The sequence below is a fragment of the Melozone crissalis genome, unplaced genomic scaffold (assembly GCF_028551555.1).
Source record: "Melozone crissalis strain CALT ecotype California unplaced genomic scaffold, PUWL_Pcris_2 ptg000059l_1, whole genome shotgun sequence".
Classification (NCBI taxonomy): domain Eukaryota; kingdom Metazoa; phylum Chordata; class Aves; order Passeriformes; family Passerellidae; genus Melozone; species Melozone crissalis.
Window position 1 is genome coordinate 1,833,666 of NW_026535837.1, and position 18,259 is coordinate 1,851,924.

Here is an 18,259-nt window from a genome sequence, read left to right on the forward strand (position 1 = left end):
TAGGACTTTTCCAATCCCATCGATTCTGGGATCCCCACGCCGCCATCGCCTCCCTCAGGGGGCGCCCGCCCCTTCCCCTCCGCCCGCCCACAGCCGAGATGGCGCCGGCAACGCCGCGGCTGCCAGCACTAAAGATGGCGTGAGCGCGCATGCGCGGGAAGGGGCGGGGCCGCTCCGAATTCTGGCGGGTACTGGTGGCGGCGGGAGCGGCGGTGAGCGGGGTGTGTGAGGGGAGCGGGAGAGCGCGGGGAGCGGAGCCATCCCGGGGCACACGGCGATCCCCGGGCACACGGAGCGATACCAGGGTATGGAGCCTGAGCCGAGGGTCGGGGAGCCGCAGGAGAGGGAGCCCCACAGGCGGTCGAGGTTCTGGGTGAGGGAGGCGGCCGAGCGAGGAGGGAACCGTGAGGGGAAAAGCGCGGGATGCGCGGTGGTCACCGGCCTTCCCTGCTCGCGCGGGTTAAGCAGTGTTGCTGCAAATGAATATTTTGGAGCATGAGGAAACTATCAAAAGCGGGCGAAACAAAAAATTCTGCAGCAGGAAGGTCTGTAAGCATAGTTCGAGTTTGGGTTTTTGACTCATTTGGCCTCAGTGGATATCCCATCTTTGTTAGCCAAGCTTCCCTGGCCCATTCATGCCCGGCCGTGCTGATTTATTTTTTCACGGACCTATGGAGAAGCTGTGAGAAACGCTTTGAGAATAACAACTGTTAGACTTTAATAACTAATTAAATGCTAGTTGTAATTATGATATACTCAGTGTAATTGAGTGAGGTGGAAATGGTTATTACTATGAGAATGTAGTAGGCATTTCTTAAATTCTGTGTCTGTAATGGGCTTTTTTATATAAAAGTAGTGTCCTTACACTGCAGCGGGTTCAGCATGGGTCAGAGTTTCGATGTAGAAAATGTATGTGGGGGTTTTAAATTGAGTGGAGTTCTCATCCGTGGCTCTAAACAAAACCAGGCTCCTTATTTGACAACTTGCAATCTTATAGCTTGAACACAATAACAATATATATTTCTAGATAGGGTACATCTACTTTAACAGTATCACTTTTGTTCTCATAACAGAATATTTTTGCCTTGAGGAGCTCTTGAAGAAATTCTGGTGAAACTATGGATGGTAAGGGAGAAAATTCTCTTCCTTTGGCTGGGAAACTTTTCTTCTTATCAGCCTGTTAGCTAATAAGTTCAGGCTGGCGAGGCTTTTAGCAAAGAAATTAACACTCCACTGAGTTTATTTGCTGAGTCCTTTGAGGTTGCCTCTTGCTTTCTTTATTGTCACTTTTCTGTTAGGCTGCTCTTTGCCTTCCCTGGTTTGGTGTTTTCCTCATCAGCAAAGGCTAAATCAGTTTCTTGGTTTGCTCAGATTTTCATTCCTGCTCTGTCACATTCCTCTCTCTGTACTTATCTTTTCTCCATTTTTGTCCCTATTTCTTTGTTCTCTACTTTTTTCTGGGAGCAAACTCTATGCTATGAGATGCTTTGTTGCCTGCCTTGCACATCCCTCTTCCCCTTCCTTTGGCAAAAGCCACATGACTGTCTCTGTTGGCTACATGTTTACAGGTTCCAGGCTTTTCAGTGTAACAGCAGCTGCTGTTCAAGAAACTGCAGAGGAGGAAAAGCCAGTGCTGAGCAGGTGGCAAGTTTTCTGCTGACTTACCAGCCTGTGCCACGAGCTGAGAGCATCTGCAACTGCATTTCCATCTGGCCTCACAGCCAGAAGCTGCTCTAGATGCCTTTAGATAAACCTGAAATGTGTTTTTTTTTAAATGCTACTTGCTGCTCTGATTTAGTTTCAGTTGTCATTAGCCTGTAATCAAGGTGTCTTGGATGTTTTTTCCTTAGCAGATTTTCCTTCACTTGACAGAAATAACTCTGATTTTTGCCTTAGCTGATGATGACTTGGATCTGCTGGCTTCTCTTCTGGAAGAAAATGAAGCACCTGAGGAGGGGAACTCTCCTGAGGAGGAAGATGCTCCCGAGGATGAAGATGGAGAACCAGATGAGTACGATGAGCTCTTTGATGCAGAAGATGATGCATCCTACACTGAGGAGGCTGATGCTGAGGACAGCACGGTTGATGAGCAGAAGGAGAACTTGGCTATGCTGTTTGGAGATGTAGAGGACCTGGTGGAAGAGGAGGAGGCAGAGAAAGCTGTCCCCACTTCAGCTCCCAGTCAGGCAAAGGAGAAAACCAATGAAGAACTGCAAGGTTTCTGCAACAGCATCTTTGATCTGTTTTGTTGATATATTCTGTCTTTAGAGAGCTAGAGAGCAGGAGGTATGGCCTGCCCCTTCTTGATGAGGGCTGGAGAGGAAATACTGAAAGGCCTTGTGAAAGTTTCAGCACCCAGTGGCCAAACTCACCAAACCTGTTTTCCCAAAAGAAAGAGAGGATTTAACTAAGCCAGGGAGACTGAGAGAGCTGTGCCTTGTCTGATGCAGAGCAATATTGCCTCAGTCTTCAGGGCATCAGATATCATCCTGGCATCTTTCACCAGCACACCAGTCCCTTCCCCCACAGGATTATTGCCAGGAGGTTCTGCCCCACTAGTGTGGAAGCAGAGCTGGTCACAGCTTTCCTGTGTCCAGGCTGTGTATTTGATTAGATAAGGAAGTACTTTGTGCTAAGGAGTGCAATCATCAGCCATTTAAATTGTCTCATGGTGAGCAGAAAAGTTTGATTCAACATGGGAATGAACACACCACAATTAAGTAAAATATTTTTATGAGAGGACTCAGCTCCAGGCTCTATAGAAAAGTTTGCCTTCACTATGAGTTATGTAGAATCAAGTAAATCTGCATTATGACTCAAGTCTTCATTAAAGTTTCCATGATGCAGTAAAACTGCCAGACTTCCAGGGATCTCATAAATCCCTGTGTGCAATGGCTTCCTGCTGTCTTCATTATTATCCTTTTTCTTCTCCTTTTTTTCCTAGCTGAGCTGAGAAAATTGCAAGAGCAGATGAAGACGTTACAGGAGCAGTTGCAGAAGACTGCTCTTGGGCAGCAATCCAGTTCAGGCCCTGAGAAGAAAACCCCTGGTAATGAAACTTAATTAAATGGATTTATGATTTATTGGCTTACCCATGTGAGTTTACAGGCAGGACACTTAAAGTAATCCTGAAGCAGGCACTAAGTAGCAAGGAGGAGTGGTGATCTGGTGTGTTCCCACACAGGTTGTTTCTTACAGCTACAAATGAAATCAGTTTTGGTCTCTGCATTGTGGGTTAATTCTGCATTGGACAGGTTTCATGACAAAGTGCTCCAGACTCTTCTGGAGGTGTCCCTTTTTACTGGCAGATGTTGGTACACCCAGTATATGCAGCTGTGTTTGTTGCTAGAGTGTGCTGGATGTAGTAATGAAACTTCATGGAAAGATTGCAAAGCAGGGGATGTTTCTACTTTCCACAGCTTTGAGGTTGCAGTGACATCCAAAGTCTTAAGCTGTCATGGGGAAGAGTCTTTGGCACTTTTTCAGCTGTTGCATTTCAGCTGATAACTTGGCTGAAAGGTTTCCATGTGGGGCACTGACTTGGACTTGTTATTCAGGAATTACACAGTTTGGAGCAGTGCTTAGAGTCTAAGTGCAAATCCTGAGGTCTCATAGTTTTTTGTTCCCTTGGCCAGGTAAATCTCCCTGTCCACCCTTAAAGGAAAGAAAAGTTCAGAAGCTGCAAGAGTCACCATGCTTCTCAGCCCAGCTGGGCAATCCTTTACCACCAGCCAAGCAAGGAAGGCAGAAATCAAAAGCATCCTCAGCAGGTACCATTCCCAGTCTACCTTTTACTAAAACCACTGAGCTTCTGTGGAAAGGTTATAGTTCCCAGCAGTGGTGTGGACACATCCAGGGCAGTGTTATGCTGCTCAGTGCATCAGCAGTGATCTGGTCACAGTGTCAGAGAGCTTGTTCATTAATTATTAAGGTAATTATTGCATTCTTTGTAATGGGAGCTATGCCTTTTTTCTTCTGCTAAAGAGAACAAGATTCCTCCTCCACGGCAAGTCCTCAGTCTGGCGTTCCAGCCTCTCCAGTCTGCCGTAGGGAACACCCCCAGTAAGGTGACCAGAGAGAAGACTCCTCAGGTGCCTGCATGCTCCAGCACAACCACACAGCCAGTGTCTGTGGAAACCTTCTCAGGACTGAGATTAAGGTCAGCAGCCCAGCTCTGAGCCCTGTCTGGGGACAACCCCTCCAGTAAAGGCAAAGAAAACACCATGTATATATTAACCATGTCAGATTAGTCACTTGTCATCAAGGGATGTAACACAAAGCCACAGCACTGGCTGGTAATCAGCAATCATGTAACAGTGACTTTTGGCTTAGTACCATGTTTCTGTTTTCACCTCTGTTCTTTTCTAACAGAAAAGCTCTAATTGCATTAGCACTGCCTTTCCCTTGATATCCTCAGTGGCAGAGCAGGGAAGCAGTGGCCATGTGCAAAGCCCAGCTGAGCTCCAGTTGAGCCAGATTTTGCTGCACACAGAAGCCTCAGGAGCCACTCACCATCCCTATACTCAGTGTGGCCACAAGAGGACTCTGAATCCTCACGGTGTCCTCACCAGAACCAGAGCTGCATTCCCAGCTCAGTCAGCCATTCCTGGTTAGTCTGAAATAAGCAGAGTTCAGGTAGGCTTGGGGCTGAGTTGCAGTGCAGCGTTATCAGTAGCTTTCTGATTATGGGGGGTTTTATTTCAAGTGAACTCAGGGTGAACCAAGGCACAGAGGTGTTTTGCAGGAAGATGATGTCTCCCCAGGGAAGTGCTGGTTGGTTTTCATTGTGCATTGGTGCCAATGGATGTGTTGTCTTTTACCTCTTTCACTGGATGTAGAAAACCCCGGGTGTCTTCAGCTGAAATGGACAGGAAAATGGCCAACAGGAAACTCATCCGACTGTCTCAGCTGAAGAGCAAACTTGCTACTGAGAATCTGGAGGAAATAGACTGGGTAACATTTGGAGTCATAGTGAAGAAGGTCACTCCTCAGAGTGCAAATAATGTAAGTAACATCACTGTATCCCCTGCTCAGTTCAAGTGAAGTGCTGGTGGTGTTTCCTGAGAAACTTCCCTAGATCTTCACCTTAATCAGCCAACTTCATGAAGTGTGGGACTACCAGTTGTGGGTTCCTCTGGGTCTGGATTGAAGGCACTTGAGATGGCAGTTCATGTTGGGACTCAGCTGTTTATTATTTCTTATCAGTAAAACAGTGTCACTGCTGTGAGTTGGGCACCTTTTCATTAGAAGGCACAAAATGGCCAACAATCTCTTGTTACAAGGTCCTTTAAGACTAAACTATTCAATTAAGAACTGACACCCAGATTATTTTCCCTTTTACCCCAATAACTGATCCCACATAGCTGCAATGGGACTTTCCTGCCCAATTACAAAATGCCACCCAAACCCATGGAGAAGAAGGAAGAAGAAGCATGAAGAAGAAATCCAGGATGACACCCTGTGCCCTCCATCTTGCTTCTATCCACAACATACTAAAAATCCCAAAACCTAAATTTCTCACCAAGTGATGCACCTACACTACTCTCTATAATCTGTTGCACACTTTTGTGGATTCCAGTCTATCCTGAAGTCTAGGAAACTTTCTCCCTGAATGAGGGTCAAAGTCAGTGCTCCCCTGGGGGTCAGGGCACCCCAGAGCAGACAGAAATATTCCCGGTGCCCTGGGTTTCCACAATGTAGTTAATGGAAAACTTCTGTAGTAAAGATCTTGGCTTGTCTGGTTTCATCCAGTATTGTTTGTGTCCTGTAGAAACTCATTGATGAAAGAGATCTGGATAAGCCATGGTTTTGTGTGTTCAGTGGGGTAAAAACCTCTTTATTCAACAAACAAGTGTGCTGCCCAGTTTGATATCAGAAAGGTTGGTAGGGTAGGAGCAGAATTATTTGCTATTTTGGCCTTTAGGAACCCCAGAAACTGGCAGCGTGGAAGGCTGGAGATACTGTACCTAAGCTCTACTGAGATTACAAATTGTGCTTTTCTAAATCATGAAAACCTTGGGAGGGGGAAGCCAGAGTAGCTGTTTGAAAGGAGCAGCCAGAGGGGAGCCAGGCAGTGTGTGCAGCACAGCTGGAAGGAAAGGGGATGTCTGTTCTGTTCCAGGGCAGGACCTTCAGCATCTGGCGGCTCAACGACCTGCGCGACCTCAGCGAGTGCGTCTCGCTCTTCCTGTTCGGGGAGGTCCACAAGGAGCACTGGAAGACTGAGCAAGGCACTGTCATTGGCCTGCTCAATGCCAACCCCATGAAACCTAAAGAAGGCTCAGATGAGGTGAGAGGATTTTTCATTCAGCTCTAGATAAAAACCTATAGCTGAACCTTTTCAAATCTGGCTGTGATTTCACTTTATAGCACATCTGCAGGTTGAAATTGCAGCAGTCTGCCCAACAGTTGGAATTGCATTGCATGGTGCATATCTGCTCCTGGCCTCCTGGGAGACTGAACTTCAAGAAGTCCTATTAAGCATTTAAACCCAGAGTTTATTCCATTTTTCATCTGCTCTTGATAGCAGTTGGCTCTTCCACAAATATAGAGAGTGTATTTTCATTTCAGTTTATTCAGCTACTTCAGTGTAACACCTATTTCAGCCTAGAGGTCTCTCAAAGCTGAAAAAGGTGGAAAAACACATTTTCTCTCTTCCAATTCAAGCATGAGATATGATTTCAAAATGTTTCTGGTTCAAAAATCACAACAGAGAGGCAGCAATATTTGATTTATTAAACAAGCAATGTATTGTGTAAATAAATGTCAGCTGATACATAGTAGTTCACTTGCTTAATTATTTATAAATGCAAACATGCAGAACATTTAAGATGGCTTCATTTTGCTAATAAATTAATATATTTTTAATTGCACTGGAATGGAACCTGTTTCAGTTACTTCTGTCAAGGGAAATTTCAGTCTAGTAGCTGACCATGTAGTGTTCTGCATGTTAAATTCTCCAAATAGAAAAATTAAGGCTCTCATTAATTGTCTTTTAAGCTATATAATTGCTTAAATTAGCATGAATAAGCAGTAGACAGTCCCATTGGTGAGCAGAAAAGCACACCAGATTTAATAGGAGGGCTGCATTTAACTGTCAAGAATGGCTCTTCCCAGCTAAAATGTTCACATTTATTACTGCATTAAAACTGACTTCTGAAATTGTCCCTTGGCTACAGACACAGTCCCTGTTGTATCTGGTTGTGTGAAGCAGACACTCTTCTTGCACAGGACTCAGTTTTGATCAGACCAAGACATTTGGAGAAGGACAGAGAGCCCTGGTACTGCTCTTCCTCCCATCCCTTGCTGGATGTGGGGGTCATGGTGGTATCAGAGCCAAGCAGCTGCACAGGAGCATTTACAGCACAATCAGAACTGCCTTAGGTGTTCTTTGGTTTCCTGAGGCTCTGAGCATAGAACTTATATGCCTTTCTTCTCTTTGTGAGAAATAAATTCATTTTTTTATTTTTAACTGAGTCATTTCTCAATCTGAATAGGACATGTCACTTCCTTAAGCTAGGCCTGCATTTTAAAACTACATTGTTAGTACCAGAGGTACCGAGCCAGATCAGGGACAAAGCAGTGACAAAGAGGTCTAACCAGGAGTGTTCTGTTTTCTGTCTAGGTGTGTTTGTCCATTGACCATCCCCAGAAGATCCTCCTCATGGGAGAAGCTCTGGATATGGGCACCTGCAAAGCCAGGAAGAAGAATGGTGATCCCTGTGCACAGATTGTGAACCTGGTCTGTATCTCAGTAGTCAGGGCATTTCTAAGCTGTTGGTGAAAATCTGGCTGCTGATTTTCTACTGATACTTTTTTACTTGTTTCTGGATCTTGACTTGCACCTAACTAAAGTGGGTGGAGAAAGTGAGAAATGAAACCCAGAGGAGCTGTGTCTGTGCTGTCACTGTGCAGGGGATTTCCCTAAATGCCAGGTTGGTGCTGCAGTGAAAGGAGATGGTCCTGACCCATGATACCACCACACCCTTTCACTCTCCTTTGCTCCAGTGCAAGCTTCCATGCACTGCACTAGAAAACTCATCCAGAGAAAAGCAACACAATTTATTTTTTGGGAATGGCTATTTTTTGGAATGATTTTCACCCAATGAGCTCCCATGTCCAGCATACCTGCAAGCTGTTAGGATAATTACACCTGAATATGGGGCACTGGAAATGAGAGAAAAAAATTTTGGGATCCTTCCTTTGGGACATTACTGACTTGTACTAGTTTAAAGGATTGTGCATTATGTTACTTCATGGCTATGGTGATACTGTGATACCTGAAAGGGAACCTTGTCTGAGTCAGAAGGGTTGAAGACAGTAGAGTATCAGAAGGAGGAGAAAAAATGAAGGAATGAAGAACTGGGAAGAAGAAAAATAGAGAAGGAACTTGTAGCCAATCGAGACTGTGATTGCAGACCTACTTTAGGAGCAGTCTATGCAGACAGTACATAAAACTGAGTAGAGTCAAGAATACAGAATCTGGGCAAGATGTCCTGGGTGGGAAATGAGCTGACTTCAAGGAATGGCATTAAAATTCTTTGATGCACAGGTTTGTTTCTAGTGATTAGTACAGGCAATTTTAGCTTTGTTTTTTGTTGCTCGAGTGTGGGCATATTTTTGCTTAGTTGATCAAATGCCGGAATACCACAGTAGAGGTGTTACTTCATTTCAGCCATACCAGGATGCATGTGGGGGAGAGGAACGAAGGGAATTGTAACTGCTGGTGTTGTGTAACAGGCTCCTCCTGTTTCTTTTCAGAATGACTGTGAATACTGCCAGTACCACATCCAGTCCCAGTACAAGAGGCTCAGCTCGAGGCGGGCAGATCTGCAATCCACCTTCTCTGGGGGCCGCACTCCCAGAAAAGCCGGTCGGAAAAATCCCACTTTGAAGGAGAGGCTGTGCCAGGATGGCTTTTACTATGGAGGAGTCTCTTCAGCAGCATATGCAGCCTCAGTGTAAGATAAACCATTTCTTTCCCTTGCTTTTGAACAGAATTTCCCTCATATATACTGAAGCTATGTCTAAGGGAGTCTATTCATTTAGAGAATGCCTTTGCCTTAACTACATTCACCAAGCAGGAATAAAGCCCCACACTTGGCATAATCCTACTGGCCACACAGGGTGGCAGAGCTGCTGTTTGACAGGAAAATTTTAAGTTGGTACTAACATGTGGTAAGGGTTGTTTTTACCTCTACATAAATACTGTGGTGTGAAGCCAGGCAGCTTTGTGTTTCAGTAGATTAATGGACTTTGACATCATGAGATCCCAAGCATTTCAGTCTCTGAGATTGTAACTGTATTTTCTTATGGCTTACTGCATTTAATCCCAGAGTCAGTGTTTTCTGTATTTCCTCATGTCTTCCCTGGCTGAAATAATACAGTGTCACTCTGGGTTAATGAGGAAACAGGACTGACCAAGATCAGTAGGCATCTCATAGGGGTCAGGTCCTTTATCCAAATCCCATGAAGACAGCTGTGGAAAGATGAGTCACAGCTGGATCCAGCCCTGTGCTTGGACACAGCTTTTATTCTCTTTCCACTGCCCTCTGACACCTGGTGTGACTCCACAGTAATGAAGCAACTTCAACCTTCTTTCCATCCCTGGAACAACCTGTGAGCAAAGCAAAGCTTTGATCTATGTTTAGCTTTCCTGTAATGCATAGGAAATCCATATCTCAACAAAGGGAGAAAAAGGAGATCCTAAACATTATGCTGGAATTTGGATTTAGATTCACATCCCTCCAAAAACCAGACAGCTGGCCCTTTAGGGTGGCTGGAGTTCTGTTGTAGCACTGGGCTAGTGTTCAGGCTTCTGTCCTTGCTCCAAGCAGGGGAAAACTCTGATGTTGTACATTTGTTTCCTCTTTCTAGTGCTGCAGCTGCTGTGCCAAAAAGGAAGATTCAAACCACTCTCTCCAACCTGGTCGTGAAAGGATCTGATGCAATTGTCCAGGAAACCAGGCAGAAAATTGGTACCCAATTACTCAAGTGGTCTCTTCACTCTTTAGATGTTCCCAGCTTGATGTGTAGATGTGTCCCAGGGCCTTCTAGTCACTAACTGAACCTGGCAGTCACTTTGCTGCAGAAGGGGTCATTTGCTTCCTTAGTTGGTCAAAACTCCTCCTCCCCCTTTAGATCACAGTTTCAAGGCAAATGTAATAAGCAGCTGTGTGGCTTCATGGATCTTTTTTTCATCAGTGCCCCCAAATTAAGTCTCCTGTTCTGTCATTGGACAGTGACAGAAGATCTTTGCCAGATTAATGGGAATTGGAAGTTTTAAGAACTTTGAACCAGAGGATTTATTTTATTTGATTAAAATAAATTACTTCTGCCACCTTGAAAGCTTCTAAGGAATACTAAGTATAAATCAGTCAGGCCTGCAATGCAGGCAACCTCCTGAGAACCCACCTTGTTTCCAGTGCTTTTCTTTTGTGTCAAAGCATGTTCCTTTTGTAGCCCCTGGGATGTCATCAGTCTTTCCTGCCTCTGTTTTGTTTCTGTAAAGCATTTAATATTACACTCTTTATGTTCCTTGGACAGCAGGTGACAGATTATTCAAACTATTCTAGGTGCCACTTAGACTTATTTACATCTTTCAGTTCCATCTGTTGGTTGCCTCCATTTCAGACAACACAGTGTATGTCCATGGCAGCTTTTGGCTGCTCTGAATTCTCCAGGGATAAAGTGTGGAGCCTTCACGATCCTAAAAACAGGAATGGTGGGAGTAACACAGACAGCCAGGGCTGATGAGGAACTGAGTGATTGAGTTGCTGAAGGGATAGAAATGTCTGTGACAAATGACAAGACCTTGGGCAACCAAATATAATGTAAAGGTTGGTCTTGCTTTGAGAAGTGCTCAGCTGACCTGCAAGGGTTTCTTCCAACCTAGACAAGTTTACATCTCAGAAGCCAGGCCTGCTTCCCTTCCTCAGGTCAAATCTGTTGTATTTCTGCTCCTCCACTCAGGTGCAGCAAAGAGACCCATGCAGTGTTCTGAAGAGTTCAGGGAACTGCTGGCACAGCCAACTTTTGGGGCACGAAACCTCTGCAAACACTGGACCAAAACAGGTACTGTCCTTTTGCCTGAAGGAAGACCCACTCCTAAAATCACTCTACCTCCTTCTGAACAAAGTGGCCTTTTATTTTGCTTTATTATTTTTTCCCAGATGCTGAAAAGAAGCAAGGGGCAGATTTCCAGTCTATCTCTGCTTCAGCCCTGCTCAAGCAACAGAAACAGAAATTGTTGGAGGCCAGAAAAAAGCGATCTGAAGAGATTCAGAGGCGGTAAGACACACACTGGCTTTCACAGGAAGGTTCTATTGTTGTATCCATAAGGATAGCTGTGTTTTCACTTCTCAGCTTTGTGTGATGTCTCTCTCTGATTTGAGCTTTGAAAACAATTGGTCTTGTTCAAGTCACTCTTGATTTCAGTGACCCAGTGAGTCCTTTACCAGTCTTGTTTTCTTCTGAATGCCAAAATTGCTGTGTGTTTCTTTAGCAGTTAAAGGCCAATTAGTAAAAAATCATAGCCTGCATCCCCTCCTATTTGTTTCTTATACCTTTTTCTCTGTGATTTATGTCTCTAATTGAATGAATTATTCTTGTCTCACAAGGTTTCTCCAGAACACAAGTAAAGCCAGCACTCCTGCTCTCCCATCCTCCTCCAAACAGACCTCCCTCCATTCCCCAGTGCCTGGGGCAGAGTTTCCCAAAGCTGCAAAAATGTCAACTCCTCAAAGGCCCAGGCTAGGCACAGGCTTCTCAGAAGGAGAAGATATCCTCTTCTTTGACAAGTCTCCTCCTCCAAGGCCAAAGCTGGACAGCTTGGCAGAAGCCAAAAAGGTACCAGCTCTTTGGATCTTTAAAGTATTAAACAGAGGTTAAGGGAAACTTGGTTTGTGATAGAAGAGGAGTCTTTGGTCAGCTCAGTTCTGGTGTTAGTGAAGTTTCTCATTTGTGGGATCACTCTGGCCATATTCCAGCACACAGGATAGCTGTCAGTGCCAAAGTCCATGCTGCCATCTTGCCTTCAGTCAATCTCTTGAGGGAAGGGATGTGTGCTGAAAATCCCTGGAGTGCTAAACTCTGGCACTGCTAGTGCAGTGTATTGCAGGTGTTTTGTTTGACAGGTGGGTAAGCAACTGGTTTAGCTGTGTTGTGTCTTGAGTCTGGATAATTTTGTTTTCCAGCCAAAACAGACTGCATCTTTTTTTGGCAAAAATATGTTCATTTGTTTGTCAAAGAAACTTTTCCAGCTAGAATGAGGAAGTCTTAGCATTCTGGGAGTATGAGAAGGAATAGTTGTAATAAATTTTTTATTAGTTCCTAATTATTGTCAATTTATGTGGCAATCTCAAGTGATTTGATTTCTCTGAAAAACTTACTGATGTGTGAGGCAGGTAAAGCTGAGCTGCAGAGACACCAGGCCTGGTAACACCTGTGGAGAGGTGATTTCTGCTTCGGGAAATCACAAAAGGTTGGGTGTGTGTCAGAGCTGGGAATTCTGCTGGGCCTCTCTCCAGGCAGCCCCATGGTCAGGCCAGTGGATGTTTTCCCAGCTGACAGCCTTCCTCTGCTAGTTCTGGAATCAGGAGCTGGAGCCAGGTCACAAACATTTCCCTGCTCTTTCTGTTTTCCAGCTGGCTGCCATCCGGCGACTGCGAGCCAAAGGCCAGATCCTCCCCAGAACAGACCCAAACAGCGTCAAGAGGAAACGAGCTGATGCTGAGGATGTCCTGGAAATTGTTGAAAGAGTTGAGAAAAATGTTGCTCAGCCACAAGGTGCAGAAGCAGGCAGTGGTATGTGCTGTTAGCTTCTAGAATAGAAAAATGTGCTTCTGTCCTACTGACAGAGCAGGAGTTGCTCTGGGTTAAGGATTTAATTGCTGTGCTAAAAAGAGGCCAAGTTAGGTCTGTTTGGAACTTCAAGGGTTTGTTGGAAACACTAAAAAAATCTGTAACCCTGTGGAGAAAGTGTGAGATGTAATCTCTGATATCTCCCTGTGCTCATCTCTGTTCCCTTTCTTCTGGCACTTGAGCATCTGCTGTGCAAGGCTGACTTCACCAAGGGAAAACAAGAACCCTCCCACCTGGGAAGGTTTCTGAATTTTTTGTGGGAACTTGAGTTTGCCTGCTGGTGATTTACTGTGTGATCTTGGATGAATTGTTTAATTCCCTTTAAAGTTTCTTCATCAGTCAGTGAGGGAACACTGCTTGCACTCCTGGGAGCAATGTGAAAATTCCTAGTACAGTGCTTTGAGAGAAGATGCAATGTTATTTTTAAAAAATACTTTTATTTTTTCTGAAGCCGTATTTGAACTTGTTTTCATGTTCCCAAACTATGAAAGGCTGCTGTTTGACCTGAACATCTGCCTGAGAGACCTGAGACTTCCAAACTCTCCTGCAGTGAGCAAGTTCAGCCATCACAGCCTTGTTTTGTAGGACTGAACCTTTTTGTCTCCCTAGAAATGGATGAACTGGAACCTGCCCAAAAGAAGCGGCGTGAGCAGCTGGCCTATCTGGAGTCAGAAGAGTTCCAGAAAATCCTGAAGGCCAAGTCCAAGCACACAGATGTCCTAAAAGAGGTATGGCCTCCATCCAGCTGTGACTGAGGGCTTAGAATTGGGAGCTGACTGGACTCCTCATGATTTCAGCCAGAAGCAGGCACCCAGCATCTCCCAGGCTCCAGACTGTCCTGAGGAGCAGGGCTGGGTGTCTCTGGCACACAGGGCACAGTGCCTGCAGCTCAGCACTGCTGCCAGAGCCAGGGTAAGGCCATGTTGCCAGTTGACACCAGTTTTATTGTTGTGTTTGGACTAATCAGTGAAGTTTCCTATTGGTGGATAACCAAAAAAATCCCTCTGCCTTCAAATCAAATGAGCCACGTGCCTATTTTGTCCCTCATTACTTGGCATCTTGGCCACACAAAGCCAGCTGCCACCTTCATCTGGGGCTCATGTCAGCTGTGAAATGCCATCAGGTGCCCTGCACAGCTGAGAGCTTGAGTTTGTCACACTGGGGGGTCTCTGCTGAGCACTTCCCCAGGGTTACAGCACCTCCAATGGCACAGGGCTCTTGTCTTGGACACTTATTGACAAGTCATAGTTGTTTTAAGGTCTTCTGGGGAGTAATATTTTGGCTAAGAACCCATTCCATTGATTCCATCTGGCTCCCTGACTTCTCTGCACTGTCCTTGTGGCTCTGTGCTCATTTCAGTACTTCCTGCTGCTGCTAAACCTTCCCACTCTGCATTTCAGAGCTGGCTTGTGTCAGTGCTGTGAGCTGCAGCACGTGTACAATAATGGATTGTTTGAAACAAGAGATGTTGTGTTTCTCTGCTCCCAGACTGCAGTCTGCTTCAAGCAGGCCTGATAATAATTTGCCCTAAGGCCATTTATGGAGTGGCTTCTCCCCTCTTTGTGTCCTCACAACCCATTTTGTGTGCCCCACAGGTTGAGGCTGAACTGCAGGAGAAATACTTTCAGCCCCTGGTGAAAAAGGAAGAACTGGAGGAGAAGATGAGGAACATTAAAGCAGTGAAATGCCGAGTTGTGACATGTAAAACAGTGAGTGAAGGGGAGCCAGGGTACCAGCAGGGGAGTGGAACATGGATCCTACAAAATGGTGCAGGACTATCCTGCAGACTCCCATCTGCCACTCTCTTGGCTGTGGTCCAGGGCAGGGATTGATGTTTTGTTCCTCATGCCTGTAGCTGAGAGCAGCTCAGAGTGACTGAGCTATGGCAAGGCTTCAGTGCTTATGCCAGTGGTTCCATGGGTATTGCTCTCCTGAATTTCTCTGTTTCTTCATTAAGTGCTTTGTACCAGGAACCCTCAGTTCTCCATATTTCATGAAAACATAAGCAAAGTCTTTGAAAACATTAACACTGGGTGGGAATTCTCTATCTGCATTTCCAGGGACTTGGCCATCTGGAAGAGGAGTGGAGCTTTCTGACTGTCCCAAATGTACTGAGAGGAAGGGAAGCATCACCTCCAACTTCCAAAGTTTCAGCCCCTGCTGAACTTTCCCTCTTGCTGCCTTCCCTCCCTGTTTTGGGATTGCACAGAGGGACTTGTGTCCCATGAAGTGCTGGGAGCAGGACAGGGTGGTGGCAAGGGGAGGATGGCATTAGAAGGAGCAGTGACAAAGCCTGGGGTGGTGATCCAACTGCTGGGCTCCTCAGGATGGGAGAGGACAGGGATGCTTTCCTCTGAACACTCAGCTGTTGCCAGTCCCCAGAACAGGTCTCATACACTCTGTCTCTCCTCCCTGACAGTGTAATTACACCTATTTCAAGCCTCTGGACACTTGTGTGCAGGATAACCACAACTACCTCTGGCATGAGGCCATCAAGAGATTTTTCAAATGTCCTTGTGGAAGCAGAGCTATTTCCCTTGACAGGCTTCCCAAAAAGCCCTGCAGGTAAGGAATGAGCCTGATGAAACAGTGACTGGGACTTAGGGACTGTCCCTTCACAAGTAACTTGTTGTGAGTCACAAAACCATGTCCTAAAAGGGGAATGTTATCCCTTGTGCCAAGGAGCATGGGCTGGGTGTGGGGCTAATTTAGGATCCCCCATGCTGTGTAGCAAGCACAGCACAGTGATCCTCACTTCCATCTTCATCTTGCAGTAACTGTGGCCTCTTCAAGTGGGAGCGAGATGGGATGCTAAAGGTGAGTGTGAGTGAGCACCTCAGCACTCTGGCTGCTTCCTGTGGCACTTCTGTCCCCTCTTTGCTTCTGTGCCCTGTCCCCCTCTTTGGTTCTGTGGCCCTGTGAGCTCCCAGCAAAGCCAACAGCTCTGCATTCTGTCAGGTACACACAGGTGCCTGCAGGCTGTGTTATAGTGCACTTCTACCTTTTGCTTTCTGTTCTCAAAGCTTTGTTTTATTTAACTTGGGGAAAAGGCATTTGAACAAAGTTATAAGAATTCAGAATGTCAAGGTGCCTAGAGGGTCTGTCAGTGTTTAGTCAGGTAATTTAGCCCTACCACAATTTACCACAATTTCTGCCAGAGAAGTGTTTGGGAGATCCTACCACACATTTAACTTCTCCATGGTTCATGTTTCCAGGAGAAAAAAGGTCCGAAGATTGGTGGAGAAACGCTTTTACCAAGAGGAGAAGAACAACCAAAGTTTCTCAACAGTCTTAAGTGACCTGGAGTTGATTTTTTTCTATAACATATGGATGGATTTTTGTGTCTGAAACACATTTATACTGGACTGCCAAGAGGATTCGAGTTTTAGTGATGAATCAGTAGGGGAATCAGTTTTTGATGAAAAGATCTTCTGCCAAGGGTCCACCAGGCTGCACTTTGATATTTTTTAATTGACTGAGGAAGACTTCATGTGAAAGGCAAAGTCATGCCTGTTCTTTCCAGCTAACAACATCAGTGACCTCACTATTAGGTGACACATCATCATGAATGGGAATGACTGTAGATTCCATAAGCACTTATGAAATTAATACCCTGATGTGTTCATGCCAACCTGTCTTCAGCTCTTGGACAGAAAGGGGTGTGAGAGGGTTGTAGGCACAGAGAATTCTCCACTGGCTTCAAAATTGCTCACACTGAACCCTTAGAAATAGATGTCAAACTGATATCCTGAGTTTTTCCTTGGCTTAACTGTAACAAAATCCTCCCAATGGTTTTGGCCCTGCAAGGCAGCAGTGTTTGTGCTGGAAACTCAGAGCTCCCTGTCCCCCAGCACCATCCACACTACACAGCTCTTGTGGCTACACACCTGTAGCTCCCACTGTGAAAAACATTTTAATGAGTCTGGCACCACTTTGTGAGTGGTTTTAAAGAGCTGAGTGATATTTAAAGGTTTTTACCCCTTTTCTGGTATATTAAATAGGAACAGTAGCTGTGGCAGGATGAAATCTCCCTCCAAGAGGTGGTTCCTGAGAAAAGCTGTCTCCATACAGGCATTTTTCTGACAGCACATCTCTCTAGGGATGCCTGGGGCATTTAACCAGCTTTTCCTGGACCTGAGCCTTTTCCTGCCCCTAGCTCATGCCCAGTAGGATCACAGGATATTTTTAGGTGCCTAAACCCCCCCCAACCTTAGTGATTTGACCAAAGTGCCCCTAAACATCTCACATGTCCCAGTGGTCTTGTCAGTGCCTCTTGTCTGCTTGCACAGGGGCTGGAAGAGCAAATTCTGTGAATCTGTTCATTTGGAGCAAAGGGACAGATTCACCTCAGCATTCTGCAGCCCTCATCTCTTACTGGTGCTTTTATTGGTGCAGCTTTGCCTGTAGCATTGATTTCAGTCCCTGTTGGTACCATTTGCTGAGTGGGGTCACTGCTAGGGGACAGCATCAGTGACTGTGACATTGCTTGGCACCATCTCCTGTGGATCCCTCATTCAGAATAAATAGAGTACAGATTAAAACACTCCCTGAGTCTGCATGGTATTGCTCTGAGGAAGAGGATGAGTTGCTTCCTCAACATTATGTTTTCTCACAAGCTGAGTGCTGAATCACCAAAAGAAACTGGTTTGTGGTCTGCAAGTTCAGCTTTCACAGAATTTGCTCATTCAGACTTAACAGGAATTTCTCACCTGGAGTCCACAAAACCACCATGGAATTCCATGTTGGTATCAGCCTTCAGCCAGCACGTTGAAAGCTTCACACTTTAGCCAGTTCCTGTCTCTTGGGCCCAAGGAAAGGAGATTCTGCAGAAATTAAAATGTCAAAGGAGGGTTAATGCTTTATTTTCATAAATGCCCCCAGGACTGGGATATGTAAGACACGGATCTCCATGGGAGTGAAAGCAATGCTTGTATGCAAAAACAGGATGAAGAAACCAAACCAGTCCCTTTGCTAAAGCTCTAGCAGAAAACAAGGAGTGGGGGACATGGATGGATTGGAATCTGTGTGCCTCACTGTTCTGAGATGCTTTTCTTGTGCCAGAGGTTGCACTACTGCCCGGATTCCTGCATACTCTGCTCCAACAACAGGGAAGCTGGGATCACTCAGGGTGGTCACAGCAGGAGAGGAGGAGAGACTGGCAGGTGCTCTGCCCAAAGCTCTCTCCAGAATGGGCTTGGCCCAAACATCCTGCAGGACCAAACAGCAGTTACTGGATTTTTGGTTATTCAGCCACACAAGCCATAACAATTTCTGAGCCACAGAAATAATCCAGTGCAGCCATTAAAGCTGGTTTTGCTACAATTTAATCTTTATTTCAAAAACAAAATAAAATCCACATTCTCCATCAGCTCTACCAATCACTTCCCATGTAAGCTCA

At 45.5% G+C, this 18,259-nt stretch overlaps 1 protein-coding gene across 1 annotated transcript; it reads left to right on the plus strand.

Annotated features, from left to right (window-relative positions):
- The first annotated feature begins 1,118 nt into the window (after positions 1-1,118).
- Positions 1,119-16,160, plus strand: MCM10 (minichromosome maintenance 10 replication initiation factor). The gene is made up of 19 exons (XM_054287572.1): positions 1,119-1,125; positions 1,897-2,217; positions 2,945-3,049; positions 3,636-3,770; positions 3,985-4,159; positions 4,839-5,004; positions 6,122-6,289; positions 7,625-7,741; positions 8,761-8,960; positions 9,877-9,977; positions 10,972-11,073; positions 11,172-11,289; positions 11,619-11,847; positions 12,645-12,804; positions 13,471-13,589; positions 14,457-14,570; positions 15,281-15,426; positions 15,636-15,678; positions 16,077-16,160. The coding sequence occupies exons 1-19, from the start codon at positions 1,119-1,121 to the stop codon at positions 16,158-16,160; spliced, it is 2,610 nt and encodes an 869-aa protein (XP_054143547.1).
- Positions 16,161-18,259: the final 2,099 nt, after the last annotated feature.